Source organism: Corvus cornix, chromosome 11, assembly GCF_000738735.6.
Source record: "Corvus cornix cornix isolate S_Up_H32 chromosome 11, ASM73873v5, whole genome shotgun sequence".
Lineage (NCBI taxonomy): Eukaryota > Metazoa > Chordata > Aves > Passeriformes > Corvidae > Corvus > Corvus cornix.
In genome coordinates this window covers 1826248-1848564 of record NC_046341.1, presented here as the reverse complement: position 1 = coordinate 1848564, position 22317 = coordinate 1826248, and the positions used below count along the sequence as shown (strand labels likewise).

At 44.5% G+C, this 22317-nt stretch overlaps 1 protein-coding gene and 2 long non-coding RNA genes across 6 annotated transcripts in view; all 3 read left to right on the top strand.

The window, feature by feature from the left end:
• LOC104691848 (BTG3 associated nuclear protein) overlaps positions 1-7572 on the top strand; it is a 114959-nt gene extending 107387 nt beyond the window's left edge. For both annotated transcript variants that reach the window (XM_039558453.1, XM_039558452.1), the window contains exons 12-13: positions 3280-3423; positions 6819-7572. In XM_039558453.1, the coding sequence (XP_039414387.1) occupies positions 3280-3423; positions 6819-6890 (216 nt within the window). In that variant the 3' untranslated portion in view covers positions 6891-7572. The remainder of the gene's footprint in view (positions 1-3279; positions 3424-6818) is intronic.
• A 1214-nt stretch (positions 7573-8786) lies between these two features.
• LOC109145171 lies at positions 8787-11696 on the top strand. 2 transcript variants are annotated; one of them, XR_002046441.1, is made up of 3 exons: positions 8787-8992; positions 9085-10601; positions 11420-11696. It is a non-coding gene; the product is annotated as an uncharacterized LOC109145171 (long non-coding RNA). The 2 variants fall into 2 exon arrangements; XR_005602848.1 differs by having other exon boundaries at positions 8787-9634; positions 10398-10601.
• A 1919-nt stretch (positions 11697-13615) lies between these two features.
• Positions 13616-22317, top strand: part of LOC109145172 — a 30244-nt gene continuing 21542 nt past the window's right edge. For both annotated transcript variants that reach the window (XR_002046442.3, XR_005602896.1), the window contains exons 1-2: positions 13616-15495; positions 21182-21287. This is a non-coding gene — a long non-coding RNA (uncharacterized LOC109145172). The remainder of the gene's footprint in view (positions 15496-21181; positions 21288-22317) is intronic.

Sequence of the window (22317 nt, the reverse complement as noted above, 5' to 3'; positions counted from 1 at the left end):
AGCCACTAAATGAATGTTTTGTTGGCACGAAAGGCAGGAGATGGTTTTAGTTTAAGGCTCCAAAAGTTTCAGACTGAAAAGAATCAGGGACAGGGAGTTATCTTTTCGAAGAGGACTCTTATCAGCAGAGCTTCTTATCATTTGAAGGAGCTGTGTTTGTCATTGGAATGTGTTTGGCCATCAGTGTCCCAGGATTTTCAGCTTCCAGAAACATCCACTCGTTCTGTGATTCCAAACCTCACTTTGGTTTAAAGAAACATTCCTGCATTCCTGCTGTAGAAATGGGAAAAAAAAACCATGGAAAAAAGGCACCAAGATCCCAATGTTCTTGGTTTTGAGCTTTTTATAGGTAGGCAAACACATGTGCTTGCCCAGATTAATAAAAGAGCTCAAAACAGTAGCAAGAATGGGGTTTAGAAGGTTCAAAGATGGGGTTTAGAAGGTTCAAAGATGGGGTTTAGAAGGTTCAAAATGTGTTTAGAAGGTTCAAAATGTTTTAGAAGGTTCAAAAATGGGGTTTAGAAGGTTCAAAGATGGGGTTTAGAAGGTTCAAAAATGGGGTTTAGAAGGTTCAAAAATGGAGTATAGAAGGTTCAAAATGTGTTTAAAAGGTTCAAAATGTGTTTTAGAAGGTCCAAAAATGGGGTTTAGAAGGTTCAAAATGTTTTAGAAGGTTCAAAAATGGGGTTTAGAAGGTTCAAAGATGGGGTTTAGAAGGTTCAAAGATGGGGTTTAGAAGGTTCAAAAATGGAGTATAGAAGGTTCAAAATGTGTTTAAAAGGTTCAAAATGTGTTTTAGAAGGTCCAAAAATGGGGTTTAGTAGCTTCAAAATGTGTTTAGAAGGTTCAAAAACGGGGTTTAGAAGGTTCAAAATGTTTTAGAAGGTTTGAAAATGGAGTATAGAATGTTCAAAATGTGTTTTAAAGGTTCAAAATGTGTTTTAGAAGGTTCAAAGATGGGGTTTAGAAGGTTCAAGCTGCCAAGGCCCAGCCTGAGGAATGGGTGTTTTAAACAAACTTCACTATCCCCAAACCTTTACCTGTTTTTGGAGTTTAAAGTCTTAAGTGATTCCCAAAGAATAAATCTCAGGGGTAAGTAAATCAGCAGAGGATGTGATGGGAATCAAACCATGGTTGAATAATTTTGAAAGAAATGAAAAGAAAAAACTTCCTATATTTTATTCTTTTTTTAAAAAAATTCCCTTTCATGCCCAGGCAGTTGAATGTTAAGTGGGAATTATTTGTTATGGGATAAAATGGACGTGGAAGGAAAGGGAGCAGAGAGAGTAGCTGCTTTTCATCATAAATAATAATTTTATTATGTTTGGTGTGGGAAATAGCTCACTGAAGAAGGGTCAAAATCTAGACATTTGGGAGATCAATTGTTTTCATGTCCCAAATCATCAAGATTTGAAGAGAGAATGATAGAGGGGGGGAAAAGGGGGAGAGGAGAGAGAAAACCCCCAGGAGAAAGGCAGAGATTCAGGTCAGTGGGATGACACAGGGGGAGAATCTCAGAATCCCGGAATGGTTGGGTTGGAAGGGATTTTAGGGTCATCCCATCCCACCCCATGTCATGGACAAGGACACCTTCACTCTCCCAGGTGCTCCAGCCCAAAGCATTCCAGGATTCTGTGCCCGTGGGGTTGTTCAGTCACTCCCAGCCCTGCTGAATTTGACAGTTGAGAAATAAATGAGAAAAAAGTCCTTTCCAGCCTGCAGGTGATCAGTGGGACAGGCTGTGCTCCTGACAGCATCGGGTGCTTCCAAAACTAATACCGTGGGATGAGAGAATTCTGCTTATTCCTGTAAAACCAGACTGGGACATCCTTGAGCAGCTTGGTGCTGATGCTGTCTCAGAACACCCAAGATCCCAATAAAATCCCGACAACACCCTGGAGGTCATTTCTGGAGGTCACCTCCTCTTCCTCCCACACTCTCTGGGGAAATTTGGGTCCACCCCCTCATCCATGGCCACCCACCCGCAGATCAGCTGAGAAATCATTCTTTGTTCAGCAGAACCTTTGTTAACAATGTTATTTTTGCTCTTTGTTCTCTTCCCTTGGTTTGAAAGATTCCTTTTGTTCATTATGTTCGATGTTTAAAAATCCCTCATTTGTGGCTCATAAAAACTGAACCTGAGTGTGGGGCTGGGTTTGAGAAATGCAAGGGGGACTTGTTATTAATTACATACATTGATTTTATTCTGATTTTTGTCTCAAGAAGGGAATTAAAATGAGTTTATCCCAAAGCCATTTTTAAGTGCTTTGAGATGGATCAACTGTTGTGGGGTTTGAAGCCTCTGAGGGACTTGGTGTCTTCTCCAGCCAAATGCAGATGGGATAAACATAAGCATTAATTAGGAATTCCTAAATCCACACCTTCCTGTTGATAGGAATACAAATGTTGCTGCAATGAATGCCTTGGCTGTGGGAAGGAATGTCTTGGATTTGGGTGTTCACGCAGGAAAACCTTGCTCAGTGATTTCTGCTGGGCTGCTGATGTTATCACACTCACAGTAGGATCTGTCACTCTGTCCCAATTAATTTATCATAATTAACATAATTATCAATCCCACAAACCCAGTATGGGAATCCATATGTGCTCCATGTCCTGGGGGAAACCCTTGTGGCTGGGAGCAGCTGGGACTGAAGGACAGCTTCTCTCATGGTTCCTTTAGTGGGTTTTGGTGTTGGAGCTGGACTTGTTTGGATGGTTCAGGGGGTATTCCTGGTTCTGTTTGGTTGGATGGTTCAGGGGGTATTCCTGGTTCTGTTTGGTTGCATGGTTCAGGGGGTATTCCTGGTTCTGTTTGGTTGGATGGTTCAGGGGGTATTCCTGGTTCTAGCTTGGGTGGTTCATGGGGTGTTTCTGATCTGGGAGTGCATCTCTCTTAAGAGGGTGGGATGAGGGAGCTGGGAAGCCTCAGGAAGAGACAGATGAGAGGAGATCTCATCCGTGTCCATCTGCAGGGAGGGGCAGAGCATGGACCAGGCACTGCTCCGAGGGCCCAGCAATGGGAGAAGAGGGAATGGTCAGGACCTGAGCATGGCAAGTTCCACCTGGACATGAGGAAGCACTCTTCCTGTGTGGGAACAGCTTGTCCAGAGAGGGTGTGGAGTCTCCCTCAGGAGACATCCCAGACCTGGACACAATCCCGTGCTCTGGGCTGGCCCTGCTGGGCAGGGAGCTGGGACCAGCTGCCCCTCTGTGCTCCTTGCAGCTGCCCCTTGCTGGCACTCCCTGGTTCTCAGCCTCTCTCTCCTGCCCTCCCCACAGGTGCTGCAGGGGGCTCAGCTCATCGCCGTGGCCTCGGCCGAGCCCGCGTCCGGCGGCGTGGACGGCTCCCCGCTCCAGGGCAGCGACATCCAGGTGCAGTACGTGCAGCTGACGCCCGTGACAGACCACTCTGCCACCAACCAAGTACGGAGTGAGCCCTTCCTTCTCCAGCTGTCTCCATTTCCCCCACTGAAAGTGCTTAACTTGCTTGAAACATCTGTCAGATGTGTTTTGTATCTACCCACAAATACAGGGAGCTCGTGATCCTCTTTCCAAACCATAAAAACCATCATTTATAATAAGAAACATCTAATTTTTTTTTTAAGGTAGAAATGGTCCTTGACTGTTCCTGCTCTTCTGTCCTTGCCCAGTGCCTCTGGAGAAGTTATTTTGGTCACCAGTGTGTCCTTGAAGGCTGAGAGCCATTGCGAAGGACAGCACCAAAAACGTGTCTGCAATCAGCCAAAAAGCATTTTCATACTGAGGTTTCCCTCAGAAGAGTTATTCCTGTTCTGACAGCAGCTTTCCAGTTGTTTTGATGAACAGAAATTCCTGCAGCAGTTGGAAGTGAACACTTGATCCTCTCCGTTATGGAGGAGGAATTATTGGGGAATTTTTGGTCTTTTTTAATCACTTCGAACAGTTGCGAATCGGAGACAGGAAAAGTCTGTCATCAGCTTGAAGCTTCGGTGACAGCACCACAAAATTGATTTAAAACAGTTGGAACAAGTTTTTCTGAATTTGGTCCCACGTGGTTTTGAAAATCCCACTCCCTGGGGAAGCCAAGTGCTTGTGGAATTTTTTTTGCCTCAGCACCGCCCCTGTCAATATTTTGTTTTTAATTGCTTGTAAGAGTGCTCTGGACACTGAGGGTGTTCTGCAGGGATTGTGCCTTGCTTTTTATGGATTCTCCATCACTGCTGCTCCTGTGGATTTAATAAATCCAAGAATAATGGGATACCCAGAGTTGGGAAGCACCCACAAAGATCATGACCCCAAATAAGCGAAGCAGGTGCTGAGAGGTGTTCCTCATGCTGCTGTCCCCACTCCAGGCCTGTGGAATTCCCACTTTTCCCTCCCATGGGGTTTCTCCTCGTGCCTGTGCTCCCTCCTCATCCAGCTCCTCCTCAGGAAGGAGTTATGGAGCAAAATTCCCAAGAGCAGCAGCCACCCCAGGAGTTCCTCCCTCTTCAGGGACACTTTGCACCGTGTTAGATTTTAATGCTGTGGTTAACCACAGAGGTTTACAGGGAGCCCAGGGAAAGCAGGGAAGGAATGTGACAGCAAAAGGGGATGAAAGGAAAAACAGACAAGCCCCAAAACAAGTTGGCCATAAATATGGCCTCACTTTGCACCGAGTGAAAGCCGAGGATCTGGAAAGGAGTTGGAGAAACCAACTTGGTGTTTGCATTGCTCTGAGTTTATCCATAGCTCAGGAGCTTTTTTTGTGGATAAAACTACGCAATTGTCCTGTGGAGAAGGATCTCTTATCTGAAGGGAAAAGTCTTATCTGAGGGAAGGGAAAACCCTCTGAGTGAAGCTGCCCTGACACTTCCACCTGGTTCTTTGTCGAGGTGCTGAGATGTTCCTGAGGATTTTGTAGCTCTTTGTCAATCAAAGCTCATTCAAGTGGAATTTGTTTTCCACCTGGCTTGGATTCTGTGCCAATTCCCCGTTTGAAACAGCACAAATGTGGATTTATTTCATGTCTCACAACAACGTACCAGTTTTCTGCCCTTTTTTTCCTGAAATGAATCCCTTCTCTGAGTTCCACTGGAGCAGAGCAAAATCCACTTCAATTCTGTATTTTCAGTGCATTCGTGAATGATTTTTGCTTGGCTTCTTTTCATGTTTTGACAGCAGTTTGCAAAGTCTAGAAATACAGAATATTTGGATTAAAATTCTGTGCTCCAATGCAATGCTGGTGGTAAATTTTGTTAGATTTGGAAAAAACCCCACCATCATTCCAAATACAAATTCTTGTAATCCTTTCAGGTCTGAGTGTTGGATCAATATTTGGTGTTGCTCTTGTGCTGATATTTGATAATATCAAAATTCTGTTTACTCAATATACTTCTCCTCTAAATGGGAAAGAAAACTTGGAGGATTATTTAAAAACTTTTGTGCTATCAAATTTAGCAATCTCATAGATTTTTTTCAGCACCTTGGCATGAATTCATTGAACTTCTAAGCAAACACAAAATACCCTTCAAATTAAACAAAAAAAATTTCCTGTGGCCGAATGCAATTACTGGCGACAAGGCAGAGGGAAATAAATGAATTTAGGAGCAACACTTGATGGTTTTGAACCCCTGGGATTTTAATTTGAATAATGAGTAAGTTGACACTGTGTAGTAAAACCTAAAAGCTGGGAAATCTGGTGGATTTTCCACCCTCGTGGATCTTCTGGCAGGTTCAAGGCTGGGAGCACAAAGCAGGGCCTCAAATGAGGCTTTTTTTATCACAGAAATCCTGTCAGAGAGAGAATTCTGTGTCCAGGGTGTTGCACAGAGCATCCATTCCAGGGGTTTATGAGGGAAAATGCAGCAAGGGCAGATCTCTGGAATCAGGGGGAGTTTAGAGGGGAAAAGTCCTGAATTCCTTGCCCTTTGCTGGGAGTTTTCGCCGTGCTGTGATCCCGGCTGCTGGCAGGGGACGCTTTCCTGGGTGTGAGGGGCTCTCTCCAAGCCAGTGCAGCTGTTCTGGATGCTGCTCCTCTCACAGCTCTCGGGGTGTTTTTCCTGCCTCTCAGGGATTTGGGAGTTTGCCGTGGGATTATCCCTCCCCAGCATCGTTCCTGGTAGGCAGCGAGTTGGTTTGTGAAGAGATTTCCTTTGAAGGTTTCAATCAGTCGTGCTCACTTTTAATTCTTCCTGGTTTTCCTTGGAAAGTGAGGAGAGGCAGGAGGAATTTTCCCTGAGGAAAAGCTGACTGTAGTTGTGCTGTTCTCACTTCAGCCAAAATAGGGAAAGGCTGCAGTGGGGAAAATCAGCATTTTTAGGCACTATCCTGCTCCAACTGGGAAATTCCAAGGACAAGGCCAGCAGGTGATTTCACTTCCCTTACCCCCAACAGCTCTGGCACTCCAGAACTCCCTCCTGTCTTTTCCAGGATCATCCTTGGTGGCCTTTCCTTGCAGATCCCTGCCCAGCTCCCTATTCCCAAAGTCACTCCGTTGGGATGAGCCTTCCACAGCTTTAGCACGTTTGGTGCCAGACCCTGGGTTTATTTCCTTTATTTGGAGCTGGTTCTTTTCTTGAGGAGAGAGAGGGAATAATTGCCTTGGTGCCACTCATGATTTTGTAGATCTTTATCATAATTGCATTCTTTCAGCCTCCTCGTTAGGCTTCATGGGGACTCTTGATGTTATTTTTGGTGCCTCTGTCACAGAGCCCACATCCATGTGGATTTTGCTCTGGAATTTTTTCCTCTGGTATACACAAGCACTTTATATTTGTATAATAAGTTAACATTTGCTTGGTAACACCAATAGAAAGCACTGTTGGATTGATTTCCTGCTGTCCTGTTCCCCTTTGCAGGGCACTGATTCCCTTCAATCAGCAATCCAGCCAGAAATGCAGATAGAACACGGAGCAATCCAAATCCAGTAAGAGGACTGAGGAATGTTGGGGAGCTGGCTGTGAACTCCAGCCAGAAATGGAGTGCCAGGGACTGGAAATTCCTCCCAGGCTCATGGCCACACCTCAGAACCTTCAGCTGTGCCCTGCTTGGCCTCCTGGAATAATTCCAGCTTCATCCGGAGCTGCATCACGACACCAATCGAAGTCCTGGCCTTCAGAAAAACCCCATGGGCTGCACTTCAAGCCCCTCAGAGAGGACAAACCAAACCTTTCAGAGGGAGAGGAAGAACTCTCCTGCATCCAAACTGTGAGACTCAGTCCCTGCCCATCCCGTTGGTTCCTCCTGTGAAAGCGCCGTTGGAATGTCCACAGGTGGTGCAGGTGTTGCTGCCCTGCAGCACCTGCTTTACCACAGAGAGAAAGCTCCAGAGCTCAGATATTTTTCACTGTTGGAACAACCTTTTTTTTTATTTGCTATGGTGTTTATAACAAAAAAAAAAAAAAGGAAAATATTTCAAAAAAAGGAAAAATTCCTTGACAGCAAGTCTTGGCCTTTTGCTGGTGTTTTCTGTTCAGTGTCATGAAAACTGTATTTGCAGAAGACTAACAATTCTGTTTGTACTGTTGCTTAACTACTTTTCTAGGGGAAAAATGCTTTAAAAATGCTGTAATTATGCATTTCTAATGAAAAATAAATGTGTATTTATGAATAGTGCAGCTCTAAATTGCTCTGCCTGGGGAATGAGTCCAGGTTGGCTGGGCAGGAATGTTGTCCTGGAGGAGCTGCGAATGGATCCACATGAAGCCTCTAAGGAAGAGCCTGTCTCAGACCATTTTATTATTTAAATTCCCAATCCCAGACCATTTTATTATTTAAATTCCCAATCCCAGACCATTTTGTTATCTGCATTCCCAGTGCAAGAAAAATGGGATAGTTGAGTTTTTGAGTCTGCCAAATTCGATGAATTTATGAAATAATTTTGTTTAATGTGAACAGTTCTGAGCTCTCTCCCTTTCAGTTCCTCCTGCCTCCTTTGTCCAGCAGTTCCTCAGAGTGGCATTCATCCATCTGAACCCAACATCCAAGAGCCAGGTGAAATCCCCTCTCCTCTGGAAGTTCTGGGAAATTTAATCGGGATTTTGACAAAGCACCATTGTCTGATTTGCTAATCATGAGTGGAAAGGAAACCTGTTTGCTGTAACCTGGTTATTTTAATGATGCATGTTTGGGAAAATAGGGTTTGGAAACTAGAGCTTGGAAAATAGGGTTTGAGAAACAGGGTTTGGAAAACAGAGTTTGGAAAATAAGAGAGGGAGGTGCTGCTTTGTATTTGATTTTCAGCTGATTTCCCATCTGATCATTCCCAAGATATGGCTCAGAATGCATTTAAGGAATTGATAAATGAGATATAGCCACAAATCCCACATGGCTGAATCCAGGAGAGCTTGAATTTTTATTTTTTTTATTACCAAAGGAAGGGTTAAGCACCCCCAGCTTCTGGGAATGTTGTCCCTGGTAAGTGTTACACTTTCCATAAATTCCTCCTTCTCTTTGGGATATTTCTTGACACAGAAGCACAATGCAAACAACCACAGCTTATGGAGCTCGGGGTTTGCAGCAGGCCAAGAATTTGGCTGTTTTCAGCTCCTTTTGGAGTGGTTTTTCTCAAACTGAGGGATCTTTGAAGAGCTTGGCACCCAAAGAGAGGCCTAAAAATAAAGCAAGGCCTGGACATTTTAATAATCATGGCATTATGGAATGATTTGGGTTGGGAGGGACCTTAAGGATCATCCAGATCCACCCCTGCCATGGGAAAGGACGCCTTCCATTATCCCAGGTTATTCCAGCCTGGCCTTGGACACTGCCAGGGATCCAGGGGCAGCCACAGCTGCTCTGGGAAATCCATCCCAGGGCCTCCCCACCCTCCCAGGGAACAATTCCTTCCCAATATCCCATCTCTCCCTGCCCTCAGTGGGAATCCATTCCCTGGGTCCTGTCAGGCTGAGTTGGGAATTCCCCTCCATTCCTCTGGTTTGTGGTGAGCTCAGGATTTTGTTCTCTTTGCATTTTCCAGCCGAGGTTCAGGAGGAGGTTGAGCTCAGGAGACTCCAGCACTGAGCCAGGGATTCTGGTGAGTATTCCCTGTCCCTGCTCCCTCTCTCTGGGTTCAATCTCCTTGTCCAGGCAGGAAATGTCTCCAGGAATGTTGGATGTGTTTTCCAGGCATCGCAGGCTGTGCCACCAACAAATCATTCCCAAAAATGAATAATTCAGGGATGAATTCCCTCCTGGGAAGGTCTGTGAGGTTCTGTGCAGTGGGAAGGCACCTTCACCTCGAGGTTGTGCCAAAACCACATCCACAAAACAGGAAGAAATCCACAAAACAGGAAGAAATCCTGCAAGTATTACAAGATAAGGAAGCAGGAGCTCCTGGGGGCCCTGAGGGTTGAGAAGGTTGGTGTTGGTTCCCCACAGATGTGGTTCCATCCTTGAAGATGATTTTCAGTAAATCAACTAGGAGCACTCAAATTACATCTCCTGTAGCTCCCAGCCTCTGCCTTTTTTACTAATAATGTTCTTTTTCCCTCAGCAAACCTTCCAACATCCTCATTTTTCACTGTTCTTTTCCTCCTCACGCTGCTTCTGTTCAAGAGAGATTGAGACCAGGCGTGTTCAGAGGACGTTTCTTGCACGGTTAAACTTGGATCAGCTGCTTATTTTATTGGAATTCATCTCATGCCCTGCAGATTCCAGTTTTCCTGGGATGATTTTGGTGAGGGCAATATTTTGATGTGCAGATTTTGGGGGGGAGAGAGCCTCTGGTTACCCTGCTTGGCCCTGTTGGTTATTTTTAATATTCAGTTCACTAGAACATGGACCATTTATCCTGATTTTGGATTCAAATTCTCTTAGTGGACCATTATTAAGACCCTTCAGATCACTGAATCTTGAATCCCACCTGAAAAGAAGAATCCTTTAGGGTTTCCATGCTCCTGATTAAAATATTCTGGTTTGGTGGATTGTACAGCAAGAAACTGGCCTGAGAAAAGTGCAGGGTGTTGGGAATTCCTTTCCTGGTTTTCTTTTTCTTTCTGTCTTTCCTTGGTAGTTTTATGTATTTATGTTTGATTTATTTGCAAAACAAATCTATAAAACCATCACCCTTCTGTGACCCAGCTAACTGGAATGTCCTCGTTAGCTGCATTTTCAGCCATTTCAGCATCGACACTTTGCCTGTAAAGCAAAGAATTCCATCCAAAAAGCTGCTTTGGTGCTTGTCTCCATCGTGGAGCTCCTGCTGTGTGGAGATCCTCTGGTGGCCCTGGATTTTATTATCCAATTCTATGGCTATGGAGTTTCATGTTAGAAAAACACTGGGAGAAAACCAATCCCTACAAAAAAACCCCAAGCCCGAATCGCTGCAGGATCTCAAACTCCTGTTAGCAATCAGTTTTCCTGCTGAATTCCCAATTATCCCAGCAGTGCAAATCTCGAGCTGTAACTGTAATTCAGCACAAACTGTTTCCCATTATCAGGGATAAGAATGTTCCTTTCATTCCTGGTGATCCCAAAGCTCTGGTGGGAGCTCCGCTGCTTCAGATGAGCCCTCGGCAGTCAGAGCTCATTTCCTGGGATGGAGCTGGGAAGAAGGGAATCACTGAGCTGGGGAAACTGAGATCCCTCTTCCGTGTGCTGCTGCAGACACACAGCCCCGGGGCTGCTGCCTGACACTCCTGAAGGTGGGTTTGGATCCCAAAAAATGGGGATTTCGGCAGCGAGGGGAGGCACGAGGAGCCCTGCAGAGCCCACATGCCAAGGCAGGGCTCAGCTCTCTTCTTCCTCCAGGTGATTTTTAATCAAATCTTGTTTTTATCATGGTAAATTGGATGGAAATGGAGAAAAACCTATTTTTCCCCATTTGTGTCTCATACAAAGTTTGATTCAACAGTAAATGTTTCCTTTGTTTAAATTTTTTTGGCCTTTTTTTAAACAGAATTCCACTTTTCAAAGTTTCCTCCTCTTCCTTTTCTATTTGATTTTTCCTTTTTTGCAAAGGAAAAAATGTCTTCTGGTGATATTTAATAAAATTTCATATTTTGGGCAGAAACTATATCTTCTCTCTTTTCTGTATTTTACCTTTTTTTATTCATCATACAGATTTTTTAATTAACCAAGAGGTTGAGAAAGTTCTGTAGATCTGGTCCCTCAGGTTAATCTGTGTTTTGGATGTTTAATTAAACTGCCCGGTTCCATCTCTCCATCTCTGTGTTATGAGATTATCTTTTTTATAATTATTATAATTCATATAATTTCCCAGTAAATGCATTATTCCAGGTCTTCCCTTTGAATTAAAGTGGTGGAGAAACACAACAAAAACCTGGATGGAAAACTGAGTTTAGGCTGAGCTTGCGCTCATTGTCCTCAGTGTTCCATGCTGGAACATGGAACTGGACTTTGATGGGATTTCAGACCAGAACCGTGAAAATGAGAAGAATCCCGGTGTCCCCCACTGATTCCCTGCTTTCCTTAGGGAACCTTTGGGATTTCTGTTTTCCAGATGCACTGGGCTTGCTTTGCTGAGCAGGATGTGAGCACTGGGCAGTGCAATCCACGGGACTTTGCTGGTTTCTTGTTGCCCCAGGGAGCAGAGCTCTGCTGTCTGGAGGTGGGAATGATTCCAGCTGGGAATGGTGGACTCTGTATTCCATTTACCATTGGCTTGCTGGGAAAAGCAGGAAAAAACCTGGGAGCTGCCCAGCACTGTTTGAGGAGCTGAAAGGTATATATTTTAATATATATATATATATTAATTAATATATAATTAATTAATATAATATAATTAATATATATTTTAATATATATATGTGTGTATATGTGTGTGTGTATATATATGTATATATGTATATAATAGAGATATATTTTATATACATGTACACTTATTTCTTTATTTTTATTTACTTGTATAACTATACACTTATTTCTTTATATATTTATTTATATTAATAATATAATATAAAATATTAATATATTGATGTATTGATATATTGATATATTGATATATTGATATATTAATATTAATATATGTATATATATTCATTTATATATATACACACCACATATACAATATATGTATATTTATTGATATGTGCACCATATATAAAATATCAATTTATTGATATATTTACAATATGTACAATCTATAATATATCATGGATAATTTATAAATACACACCATATCTACAATATCTGTATTTATTTCGATATATGCATCATGGATACAATATGTATATTTATTTTTATATTTATACACCATATATACCACATATATTTCTATTTATATATCTGCACACCGTATGTGTTTATATTTATATATAAATATATTTATATATTTATGTTTATGTTTATATTATTTATATTTCCATCTATATTTATTTGTATTTATGTTGATAGTTATAATTTTTATTTTATACATTTATATTCATATTTAAATATATTTTTATTTTAATATATTTATATTTTTATTTTAATTTTATTTATATTTATATTTATGTTTCTATTTTATATTTATTTTTATTTGAATTTTAATTTTATTTTTATTATTTATGTTTCTATTTTATATTTATTTTTATTATATTTTTATTTATATTTATACTTATATTTAAATTTTATTATTATATTTATACTTATATTTAAATTTTTATTATTTATATTTATATTTTTATTTATTTATATTTATATTATTTATGTTTATATTTATATTTATATTTATATTGACATGTATGCTTTAATACATATTTATATTTCTTTATATGTATGTTTTCATATATATTTATATATTTACAAACCCCTTGCTCTGCTGCATTCTGAACTCCATTAATCAGGAAAAACTAAAGCAATTTTAGCCCGAAGTGTCATGCACAGAGAAGATGCTTTTTGCTGGGCCGATTTAACCGTTCCCAAACCCCACAGTTGGAAATTCCAGCGTTTGATGTTAATTAGGAACACTTTCAATCAATCACCAGATTTTCCCCTGCTGTTCCCACGTGGCGCTGAACTGAAACCTCCCTCTGGAAGCAGCCAGGTGATGGCACTGGGAATTCTGTCCGTTCCCAGTTTAGGCTGAGCAGCAAACTCCAGCTTCGGTGCCTTTTCTCGGCAGAATTGCTGCTCGCAGTCCCTTCCGTGCCGATCCCAGCCGGGCTCCCTTTCATCAGCCCGAGCCCACGGGCTTTGTCCGGCTCCGCTCCGTGTCCCAGCCCGCGAGCGCCGCGCTCTCCTTGGGGCCATCTGCCTTGCACAATTCCTGCGATTTTACAGCCATTTCGTTACTCAATCCTCCCTCAACTCTCTCCATCGCCCTGCTCTAATGGGCTCCCTGCTCTCCTCAGCAAAACCAGCGGAGAAATCGAATAAAAAAAATAAAAATCCGAACGTTCGGAAAAGAGGAGGCGGGAGGAATCCAGGGAAAACCGAGGCAAAAAAGCCAGGAGCAGTTTGTTGGTTTGGTTGGACCCCTCCCTCCTTTTCCAAGCTCAGGTTGCCTTTCCCTCCTCTCTGCAGCCCAGGGAGGGGGTTCCTGGGAAGTTCCTCATTTTCTGTCATCAATTAGTGCCCAAATCTCCTCATTTATCCGAGGAGCAGCAGCAGCGCTGGAGGTAGGCAGGGGCGAGGCGGAGGGGAGAGGCTTGGGGGGGATTTTCCATCTTTTTTTCTTTCCCCATTTTGTTTATCCCTTGCTGGGTTTTGAAGGAGTCTGTAAATATCTGGGGGGGTTACATCTGGTTTGGGTTCTGCCTGGAATTCCTGGGAGTTTCGTTCCGTTGAGCATTAGAACAAAACCAGCAGCTCCTCTGGCAGGTTCTGCCTGAGGATTTTCCAAAAATAAACCGTGCATCCCCACACTTCCCCCTCTGACACTTCCCTGGGTTTTCATGGAAGTTTTCTGGTGTGGCAAAGGGCTCAGTGAACCTTGGGGTTCAGGGACGGGAACAATTCCCTTTTGGTTTTTTATTGTAAAAGGGGGAAAGTCTTCATTTTTCTGCCAGAAAATCGACTTGGTCGGAATATTCCCTTAAAAAACTTGGAATGTCTTTGCATGGATTGACAGTTTTCCATGCTGATCCCTGTCTTTGAGCAAATGCAGCACTCTTGGCATTGATAAAAATTCATTGATAAGAAGTGGTTGAACGTTTCGAGGTGGGGTTTTTGTGTGTGGTCTTGGTTTTATTTTGGGAGTTACCTGTGTCATTCCCTGCTCCAATCCCGCTGGAATCCCAGCTCTGTGCTGCACAAGTGTCCTCGGATTTGAGGTCCCTCAGGCTCTTGGCTCCAAGTCCAGATCTTTGCAGCTTTAATCCATGTGCAGATCTGTCGAGTCGAGGGTAAATTGAAAAGCTCATGATTGGAGTTTGCTGTTGGGAAGAAAAACTGGGGAAAAGCTCTTTAGTTTGGGCAGGGAGGGAATTGCAGGAACTTCCAGCCAGGAAATCCAGGTGGGAATTGAGGCAGAGGGATTGGGAGTGTGTGTGGAGAAGGAGGAGGAGTAATGCCCAAGCAGCTCTGGAGTGCTGGATTCCTCATCTTTAGATCCCTTCTGGCACTGCCAAATGTCACCAAATGCAGCCCCACAGGGCCATGAGGTGCCTTGGGACAGGAATGGGAATGGGAATGGGAATGGGAGTGGGAATGGGAGTGGTGTGTGGCAGCCTGGGGTGGGTGTGCGAGGCTGATCCCAAGGAATGCCCCTGGCTGCCAGCGATGGATCCGCACAGTCCACAGTCACTGGATCCATTCCCAGGCTCGATCACAGAACATTCCCCCTGTTCCCTCCCTGTGCCAGAAAACACCACCCAAAAATGGGGGAAATACCCTAAATTTAGAGAATCAGGATTCATTCAGGTTGGAAAGACCTTTAGGAGCATCAAGTCCAACCATCCCCCAGCACTGCCAAGGCCACCACTGACCCGTGTCCCTGTGCCTGGGCTGGACAATCCTTCTGGGGAAGAAATCTTCCCTAACACTGAGGAATTGTCTTGCTCACATGAAATTCTCAAAGTAGGAGGGTTGAGTTGGGCTAAAAGTGCTTTTTACTGGGTTCTGACCAGAGAAACGATGGGTTCTTGTCCCCCTTGTTTGTGGGGGACAGCAAATTTCTGGCTGAGAACCCAGGGACTGATCAACATCATAAGAGAAAGAATTCGAGATAAAAGCAATTTTAAAACACCTTGAAACCCTTAATCCTTCAGGGCTGGTTTCTGAAGGTCCAAAATTAAACATTTTATAATTAAAAAGACCTTTCTTACAGCACAGAACATCCAAGAAAACCCTGATTTTTCTCTAAAAATGCCACCTTCCCTCTTCCTTTTGCACCTGACATTTCGGTGGGTGCTGACCAGACAGACCCTTCCAGCAAAAGGAGGGTTAACTCCTGGAGAAAGGGGGTGGAGAGGGAATCCCAGCTTGGAACTTGAGACTTTCCAGCTGAGAAAGAAAGATTTGGAGATGCAGACGTAATCACTGAGCTCTGCAATCAGCTCCCTGTCAAAGGAAGTCGGGAAAAGCACAGAAGTGAGTGCCCGGGCACGCTGGGTGTAGGGCAGGACACGGAGCAGCAGTGCCACCACCTCCTCCAGGGTGAGTATGGAAAAACTTCCTGTCTGAACGCTCAGAAAATGGTTGAAATGTTGGAAATGCCTCGGTGGGAAGGTCAGGAGTGGAGGTGAATTGGGATTGTTTGGTACCAGATGCAAAAGGTGCTCTCTTAATTCAGGTTTTCCTGCAGAACAGGCTCCAGGAATGAGCTGGGGGGGTCTGGAACAGAATCTCTGCTCTTTCCTGCTCTAAATCCAAAAGTCCTCATGAGCTGCCAAGGACTGCAAACAAACTCATGGAGCGGGAATGCAAATTTGTGTGGATTTCATGTCAAAATGGGAGCATTTTGATTTTTGGGAGCATTTTGATTTGCATGGCTTAACTCCTTCCAGCTTGAGCTGCTCTCCTTATCTGCCTGCTCCAGCTGCAGCATTCCAGGTAATCCACGTGTTCAGGATGGGCTTTCCTGAACCTTGGAGCATCCTGGTGTAGCTCCACACTTTATTTGCTGCCTGTGTGATGCTCCACGGCTTCTGCACTGAGTGTGGGGGGTTTGTGCTTCGAGGGATCCGAGGATTTCCTGATCCAGACACGATGAAGGATGGAAGAGGGAAGAGATGCTGCTGCCTTGCTTCTCCATGGGGGTTTCCAACCCTGCCAGGTGCATGGGGATGGGATGTTGCAGCTGGGGTGTGATTTATTGCATTGTTATTATTATTGTTGTTGTTGGGTTTATGGTTATATAATAATAATAATAATTATTATTATTATAATAACAACAATAATAACATTCCCAGGCTCTCTGGAGCAGCTCATGGTTAACGTGCTCGACTTCCTGAACTGTTTCACGCTGGGTTTTGTGGGGATGTGTTTGTGAAATGCCTGTTTTCCATTACAAAACCGGGAGATAAACGAAGATGACAGTCACATTTTCCTAACATAAATTTCTCCCTTTCCCAGTCCTCCTTGGAAACCATAAATTCCAGCAGCCTGGCTGCCTGCTCCAGACATCAAAAGGCCCCGTGGAGGCCGCTGGGTTTACAAGCCCTGCTCGCCTGGGTCAGGTCCTGTGCAGGAGAGACACAGATGATCCAAATCATCCAAACGATAACAGAAAGCTGGGATGGGAAGCAGAGTGAAAGGAGGAAGCTGGACAATGTGGGAGGGGAAGGAAAATCTCCTGAGGGGCCTTGTCTCAGCTGATACAGTTCAGGTGGTGGGGAGAGATTTTCCTTCCTTTTCTGGCCAGCCAACATCTTCCTGTTTTCCTACTCCTGCCCTAAGTGTTTTCAGCCCTAAGAACTCAACCTTTTGAGCTCAGACTCATGTCCAAGTTGTTGTCTCATCACATCTCCATGAATGCAACGTCCTTTGCTCTTGGCCTTGCTGGATGCTGCCTTTTGCCCAGATCAAATCCATTCACAAACTTCCTCTCCTTGGCTTTTTCTTCCCTGTCACATCAAATACTCATCCAGGCTTTTGCTCTCCTCCCTGACCTCAGCCCGTTCCTGTTCTCATTTAAATCTGCTTCTTCCCCCTGCTGCCCCTTGCCCGTGGCAGGACCAAAATGTCAACACAAACAATGAAAATGCAAAATTTCAATGCAATTTCAATGCTTCACGTCTCACCCTTTAGTCCCTCCCTGCTCTGCATTCCCGGTTTTCATGGACCTTCTGTCCCTCTGAGCTTGGATGGTCCCTCCTTGTGCAGCACCTACGACCTTTTTGTAGGATATTAAGGGTAACTCATCCATGAGTTCCAGCTGTCACCAGCTCAGAGCTCTGGATCAGTGATATTCCTCTTTTTATTATAATTATGCTAAGATTAAACATAATTACCTCAGAGTTATGACACTGAATAAACCCCAGGCTCAAGTTACAAATGAGAAACCTTGTTCTGGTTTTTGCTTTGCTTTCAAAACTTCACTCTGCCCTGAAGAGCAGCTCAAACCAACTGATCTGTTGAAATAAACCCTTTTTTCCACCTTCAACCTGCTGAGTCCTCATCACACGGGGAAACCTTCAGTAACCAACACCCCAATGGATCAGGACAAAGAAATCTGTAGCACATAAACGTTCCTAGCTCGTCCATTATTATAGTTCTTAATATTTCCCATAAATAAATTCCATTTCTAAGTAATAATAATAGTAGTAATAACGATAAGAATGATAATAACAATAATTATAACATCAATAACAATAATAAAAATAACAATAAAAATGAGAAAAATTTAAAAAAAAAATTAAAAATTAAAAAATGGTAGTTCTACATTGTGGGGCAATGTTTGTCCAGCAAGTCTGAGCTCTTGTCCTCATGTGGCTGGAAAATGTCTATTTATATCCAGTGTGCAGAGGCTTTTCCCAGTTTCCAGGTGGGGATTTGCTGGAGGCTGCTCTGGACTGAGCCACCCTCCTGCTACAAGCAGCTGGTGCACAGAAATTGGGGTTTCTTTTGCACTTGTTGCTCCCTCTTTTCCTCCTGGGTTTGAAATTCCCTTGGTTTATGGCAGGGAGGTGAAGCCAAGAGCAGCTCCCCTCCCTGAACTCCTCCCAGAACTTGGGGCTGAGATTTCAGCTCCTTGAACCAAACTCTCACCTCGTTCACTCTTCGCAGGGCAAGGGATGAAGTGCAGGCCTCCAAATTCCCTGGTTTTATGATTTTTGTGTTTCTTCTCATCATTATCAGTTCCCTAAGCCCTTCTAGGTCTGGCCTAGTCCATTCTCTTATTAAAAAATCCACTTTCAATTTGGTTTGATTTCATTTCCTGCGTTCCCCGAACCGAATGTTTCCCTTCAAGCTGTGAAAGCTTCCCCTCAATTCACTGAATTCCCTTTTTATCTGCATTCCCTGCTCCTGTTTCACTCATTTATAAACTAAAAGTGTTTCAGCTCTATCTCAGAATTCATGGACGCTGCATTTTGGGATTCCAGCTCCTGCTGGAGATCCTCTGCCATCGTGAGGGCCCTTGGCGGGAGATCAGACACACAGATCCAGCTTGTCCTGTGGGGATGTGTCATTCCCAGGGCTCCCAACACAGATATCCGTGCCCATCACCTCCCAAAACATGGAATTTCCCCCTCTCTGCCCCACCAAAAACATGGACATCACATTCTTTCAGTGTTTTTCACCAGGACAGCTGGGAAAGGGGCATGTGGCACTGTGGACACAGGTTTGTAACTGTGGTAATGGAGCTCAAGGAATGTTTGGACAACACCCTCAGGCACAGGGTGGAATTATTGGGGTGTCCTGAGCAGAGCCAGGGCTTGGGCTGGATGATCCTGATGGATCCCTTCCACCCCAGGATATTCCATGGTTCTGTAGCAGAAAGTTCCTTACTCATGGCAGATCCTGGAATAAGATGAACTTTAAAGTCCCTTCCAACCCAGACCATTCCATGGTTCCATGGCTGTGATCCATGTGGGGATAAAACACTCTGGGAGCTCTAAAGGGCTCCAGCAATGGTGGCTGAACTCTGCACTCCCCTTTCCCCAGACACACCTGGGGCAGGTTATGCTCAGTTTTAAACCTCCTTCTTGCCCATGAACTTTCATTTGGTCTCCTCTCTGTGGAAGAACTGAGCTCCTTTTCACCCCCACTTGGATGATTTGCTTCCACACAGAAGCCAGACATAAAATCCTCTCTTCTTCCTCATCCACCTCTTTTAACCCAGACATAAAATCCTCTCTTCTTCCTCATCCACCTCTTTTAACCCAGACATAAAATCCTCTCTTTTCCCTCAGCCACCCCTTTTTCATTCTCCATGGATGTTCCCCTTCCCTCAGTGCTCAGCCCCGGGGTGTTGGGGTTTTGGCTGCTGTGCTGCTCTCAGCCCATGGCTCAGCATTCCCATGTCCTGCTCCTGCTGCTCTTCCCGAGCCTGGATTGGGACCTCTCCTGAGGAATTGTCTGGTTCCTGAGCCTGCCAAGAGCTGAGGCAGCTCCTGCCGCAGGACACGGGAGCGTGGCAGCGTCTGACCTTTGCAGTTCTCTCTTGGGAAAGGGGAGACAAAAAGGCAAGAAATAAAGCAAACAAAACAAGGAACAGCGCTGCAAGTGCCAGAAGCAAAAGGCAGTTGAGATAGCAAGTTGTTGGAGTTTATTTTTTTTCCCCTCTTCTATTTTTAATCTGCTCACTTTCATTTTTCTCTGGAACTTGTGGAAAGGACGAGCTTCTGGATAAGGAGAAGTGACTGAACTTGTGCTGAGACAGAAATAATCTGGGTAATCAGCAGTGCAGGGAAGGGGGACACAGGACTACGTGACCACCGAGCTGAAGTTTGGGCAAATCCCTCGTTGTCTGGGAGGTTTTGCCTGGTTTGTGGAGAGCTCCAGCCCCCAGTCCAATCCCAGTGCAGTGTTATTACAGGAATTCATCTTTGAAACCCCAGCAGAATTTGTTTGGATTGCTAATTTCCTCGAGGCCTCAGGATATGCTGAAGTGGAGGAAATCCACGGGTTAGCACACGAGGTATCCAGTTGCAGGGTCTCTGGGGGGTGGGAAATCACTTCCCAAATGTGCCTAATAGCACTAGGGTGGAGAAATTATTAGTGCTGATTACACCCTGAACCAACAAACGATCAAAGCAGATCCCACCCAGGGATGTGGGTGCTGAAAGAGCAGGAAAATGGATGGGGGAGAGTGGGGAGATAAAGGCTCCCTGCTGCTTTTGCTGGGTTTTGTCCCTAGGCAGAGCCCCATCAGTGGCTGAATTACATTTATTTCAGCAAAGGTCTTAATGAGGACCTTGCAGTTGCCAGGATGGGGGAGTCACGTGTGACTTTCATCCAGTTCTCTGCTTTTTGGGACCCTTGGAATGATGGAAACCAGCTCGATTTTACCTTCAGACTGACCTAGGAAATCCTGACTTTCAGAACTAAAGGGACTCTGGGAGTGGCAGTTCCTGTCCTTGCTGTCCCCTCCAGATGGGACGTGGTGACACCGCTGCTCATCCACCCCTGAGGTCATGGTGAGGGCCTTCACCAGGCCTGGGACACTTCCAGGGATCCAGGGACAACCACAGCTTCTCTGGGAAATCCACCCTCATGGGGAGGAATTTACAGGAATTTAGGATGGCTCTTTCCTCAGGGACATCAGATTGGAAAAGGGACTCCAAATCACCACCTACAGGGTCTTAAATCTGCAAAATATTCCAGGAGAAACAGGGAAACTCAGGGGCAGCGAGGGCTGAACTTCCTGCCTCAAACAGAGGGGTTTTCCTTGAGAATTTGAACTGAATCCCTGCAGGGACACTTGCACTGAGTCCTGTCCCTCCCCTGGGTGACCCAGAGGCTGCTCAGACACCTCCAGGAGAGCTCCATGTCCTGTGGATCTCCCAGGTTTCCGGAGGGAGCTGCAGGGACACTCTGGGGTGTCCTTGTGGGTGACTGTCCCTGAGAACAGCAACATCTCGTGCTCCACAGCACCCCCCAGATGGGACATTCCCGAAGGAATGGCATCTTCCCTGGAAAACCTTGTTTTTCCAAGGGTGGAGATGAAGGACAGGCACGAGTAGGTGGCACCTGTGGTTGGTCCAAGGAGGTTTTGTGCTCCCGTCTGGTCTTGTGAAATCCATGTCTTGTAAACAGCATCCCAGGGAAAATCCTGGAGAATTTAACAGAAGCCAACTGTTCCCACTTTTTTCAAATCCCCCCTTCATTGATTTAATGTTTGAGGTGCAGCTTTGTCCCGGACAAACCACGTTAACCCAGTTCTGATCCTTCTCACCAGGCAGTCGTGCTGTCCCACTTGGAAAAAAGGGATTCCCTTCAGGAAACTCTTTCAGGAGTGAGAGATCTGCAGAGGGACCTGAGCTCCCAGCCCCCAGGGCCTCAAGGTTAGTGGATTTTATGTTGCATCCTTTCAAAAACCATTGGAACTGCAACAGGATGGGAAATTTTTTGGGAGGATAAATACCTGCTGCAAGGAAGCTCGCAGGGATATGGAAAAGTGTTTCCAAAGGCAAGGTAAGCAGAGGAATCTATTTTCCCTCATTTATTCTCTCTCCACCATCCTGGATGGAAGAGGAGCCTGGGTTTGTTTGCACTTTGCATGAGAAAGAATTAATTTTTTTTTCCTAATGATTGGAATTTGTATAAACTGACAATATCACAAAGGACAGGGTGAGAAACAGGGCTGGGTGTTAATTATTCTCCTGTTAAAGTTTGCTGTTGAGCTCATGTTAATTGTGTTTAATCACAGGTTTAAGGACAGGTTTCAGCTCTACCAGGAACGAGGGAATTCCCTGAGTCTCTTCCCAGTGCTGGGTTTTCCTTCCTCAAGGGCTGCACTCACCAGAGTTTGGATTTTCTCTTATTTCCTATTTTATCCACACTGTTTTAGAAGATGCAGTGCAGAAAAAGGAGGATTTCATGCAAATTAGGAGGTGAGGAGGAGAAAATCCAAACTGCTTTGGCTCCGGGAACTCCCAGGGTTTCCCTCTCCAGCCTGTGGAGACAGGGAAGTGAAAAGAAGCAGGAAAGGAAAGTGCAAGGCAGTTGTCAGTGGCAGGGAAGGCACTTGAAGGCCTTTCCCATCCATCCCTCCCCTCCTGTGCAGCACCTCCCACTCCAGGCTAGGAAAAGCACAGAAAGTCAGGAAATAGTGAGAACAGAATTAGTTTTTAATTTGCTTTCCTCAGTTTTTAGTAATCCCCGATGCCGTTAATAATGCATTTCTATTCCTCCAAAGAACAGAACTAATAAACTCCCTTTGTTCCAAGGTAGTGCTTGTTCAGGGGGTTCAACCTTCTCCCAGGTGCCATTCCAAAAAAGAGCAGGGATTTAAACTCCAGGAATTTCAGTCTGCAGGACAAAAAAAAAGAGACTTATTTGAAGCTTGGGAAGGTCTGGTTTTTCAGTGTCTCC